General features: G+C 50.2%; 1 protein-coding gene across 4 annotated transcripts in view; it reads right to left on the minus strand.

Annotated features, from left to right (window-relative positions):
• Window positions 1-3,143, minus strand: part of ARNTL2 (aryl hydrocarbon receptor nuclear translocator-like 2) — an 82,030-nt gene extending 78,887 nt beyond the window's left edge. Inside the window, exon 1 of one of the 4 annotated variants that reach the window (XM_008569434.1) lies at window positions 3,059-3,143. In XM_008569434.1, the coding sequence (XP_008567656.1) occupies window positions 3,059-3,128 (70 nt within the window). In that variant the 5' untranslated portion in view covers window positions 3,129-3,143. The remainder of the gene's footprint in view (window positions 1-3,058) is intronic. The other 3 variants (XM_008569435.1, XM_008569431.1, XM_008569433.1) reach the window with 3 other exon arrangements.
• Between the last annotated feature and the right edge of the window lie 15 nt (window positions 3,144-3,158).

Raw genomic sequence — 3,158 nt, forward strand, 5'->3', positions numbered from 1 at the left:
TTTTTTTTTTTTTTTTTGTCTTTTGTCTTTTTCCATGTCCGGCAACGGATCGCAACCCTCAGTGTCATGCCCATACCAGACCGGGGACCGGCAACGGGACCGCAACCCTCGGTGCTGCTCCCGCGCCTCGCTCAGCCAGTGAGCGGGAACCAGTCCGTATGTGGGATCCGAACCCTCGGGTGAGAGCGCCACCGCGCTTCCCAAGCGGCGCACTTATCCAGTGCGCCACCGGGCGGCCCATTTTCCTACATATTTTAAACATCACATTTCTATTTGATTTTCCTGGAGGCAAACTTTGACAGGGTGGCAGTCCCTGCCCTCCCTTCCTTCTCTCCAACATTCTGTGCACCTCCCCTTCCCCATCCTTCCTCTCACTCACTCTTTCCCCCAGTGCTCCTTTCCTTCCTGCTCGTTTTCCCCTTCCCTCCTCTTCCTCATCCCTTTCCCCCTTCCCTCCCTTCTCACCCCTTCCTCCCCATCTCCTTCCTTCACTCTCTCCTCTGCCTTCTCTCTTCCTCCTTTATCCTCTCCACCCCTCTACTCCCTCCTCTCTTTTCTGCTCTTTCCTCCTTAAACATGTAAAAAGTAATTAGCCCATCCTGGCTTATCTCAAGTAATGCATTTCCGGCTGAAACTGCCCAGGGATCCAGGCCAGGAACGGTAGCTTAGGCGAAATTAGTTGGAACATGATTTTTGATTTCTGAGTCACAAAAATGAATTTAAGCCACTACGATTGCAAAACTACACCTCAAGAGTCTGACAACATCACAGGTGAGAACATGGGGTGCTAAGAAAAGGGAAGGTGAGCAAGCTGCCATACAGGGGCCCAGACTCCAGACCATTTCTGGCAGTCAGTCTGCCATCTCCCTAACTCCAAGATTCTGGAACCATTTATAGGAGCATGCCCAGTACCATAAGCCTGTAAAAAACCGTAAATGAGCAGGCAACTATGTTCGGCACCAGCTAATTTGGGGTGGCCATCTTCAAAACCAGCCCCAAGGCTTTTAACAGTGTAAGCCAAAATATAGAAGTCCCCCCACCACCAGCGGTAGATTTTTATTTTACCATGAGGGACCTGATGTCAAATGCCTAGGAAAAAGGAATCTTCTGGGATTTTATATAAAAAGAACATGGCCCTGGAATCTGATATAGAGACCTGTTTTTGGTTTCCCTCCGGGGATGCAGAGAAGCGGTAAAAATAGTTTTTTACCACTCCTTAAATAAAGAGGTGTCTGGAAGTGAGCACATCTGCTCATTACCACCACACTATGAGACAGGAAAGGAAGGAAAGCAGCAGGGGCGGTAGCCAAGGATTTTAACTCCAGTTCTGTCACTTTCTGGCTGTATGATTTGGCTAGCCTCAGTTTTCTCATCTGTGAAATGGAAATAATACCAGGGTTGCTGTGAAATTAATGAAGTGAAACGCCTGGGACACAGTAGGTCCTCAATACATGCTGGCCCTCTCAATATTTTCTCCGCACCTCCACAGAAACACTGCCAGCCTTACCCAAGAAAGATGAATTTTGATCATTCCCAACTTCACATTTTGTGTTCAGCTAAAGAGCAATAAACTATTTATCTAAAAGCTTATCATAAGCCCATAGGACTTATCTGAGGAAAGCTATTCTCTGAATTAGTAGGTACATTTTCACTTTTCTTTTTTCAGAGAAGCCCAAACATTCTTTCAATTTGGCTAATTGTAACTCGCATGGGACAACATTTTCTTAACAGACAAGAGAGGATTCACTAATTTCACAAAGCAACTTGGAGCTATAAATTAATAACGACATCAAGCTTAAGTCTACGGAGCACTTACTGTCTCCCAAGTACTGGGTAAACATTTTATATGCATTTATATTTCACTTATGCCTAATAATCCTATAAAGCAGATACTACAGTTATCTCTATTTTATAGGTGAGGAAACTAAGACGTAGGGATTTTAAATAACCCCGGTGACAGAGTCAAGGGCAGAGCTCAGTCACAAGCCAGAGCAGAGAAAGGTGTGAGTTTAACATCATACACCCCGTCTTCTTTTTTCAGCACAGGGTTTACCCACGTCCTTATACCATTTGGAAAAACTACAAATATTCAATGGATAGAATTTTTGACACCTCCCCATGACCTAAATTCCCACAACTGTATTAGAATTTCGAAAGCCACCTGTGCTCAAGTGCCTTATTTCAGAGAAAAATCTAAAACTATCACCATATTCCAAAAGGAAAGTGGAGACCTGAAATTCTCTCTGCCAGTCTTCCTGTAGTTATTTCTGTGTTTTTTTTTTTCCACCTCCCATTTTTCTTAAATAACAGCTATTTTATAATCATTCACAATGATTCATTCACCATGGTCCCAAGAAAGAAACCACAGAACATTGTCAGAGTACTCGCGAGAGGAAAAGACAGAGCAAAACCTCCAACTCGATTCACAAAAACTCCTCAAAAATATACAAGGAAACCAGCACAGCCCACCGACGGCCCCACGGGTGAAAGACAAGGGCCGCCTGTCGCTTACGGAGGCGGTCACGGAGCAATCTGGCTCTGGAGTGTGACAAACGTGCTGGACCCGCCTCCACCGCGAGCCGCCCCGGCCGCCTGTGCCCCCACGTGGGGCGGGCTTTGAAGCGGGGACTGGCAGCGAGTATCTCCAGTTTTGAGGGAATGGGACAGAACCCGAGCTCCTTCCATGGATTGCGCAAAAGAAGGAATCCGACATCTAGGAAGTCCACGCAGCAGGGCGTGCGTGCAGATGCCCGGGTGGGCGCCCAGGGCTCGGCGGAGGGAGGCTGCTGACCATCCCCAGGTGGACGGTCCCTTGCCGGCTCGCAGTCGCCAAAACGTCCGGCCCGGGACCAAGAAACGCGGCTGCAGGGGCAGCGATCCCGGGCCTCTCTCCGCACGATGCGCGCCCCGCGAGGACGCGCCGCACCTGTGTCACAGGGGCGGCCTTGGCCCCAGAGCCCCTCGGAGGAGACGCGGCCCGAGGGGACGAGCACCGACCCTTCCCCGCTGCAAACTGGGCAGACCCTGCGTCGCCCGGTCCGGGGAGTCCCCCGCCCACCTGCAGCCGCCCCTGCCGCCCCGCCGGCCGCAACCTCACCTCCCGCCGCAGCCGCCTCTTCCGCCGCCATCGCGGGAGCCACCCGGCCGGCAGCCCCGGC

The sequence above is a fragment of the Galeopterus variegatus genome, unplaced genomic scaffold, assembly GCF_000696425.1.
Source record: "Galeopterus variegatus unplaced genomic scaffold, G_variegatus-3.0.2 Scaffold496, whole genome shotgun sequence".
NCBI classification, from domain to species: Eukaryota; Metazoa; Chordata; class Mammalia; order Dermoptera; family Cynocephalidae; genus Galeopterus; species Galeopterus variegatus.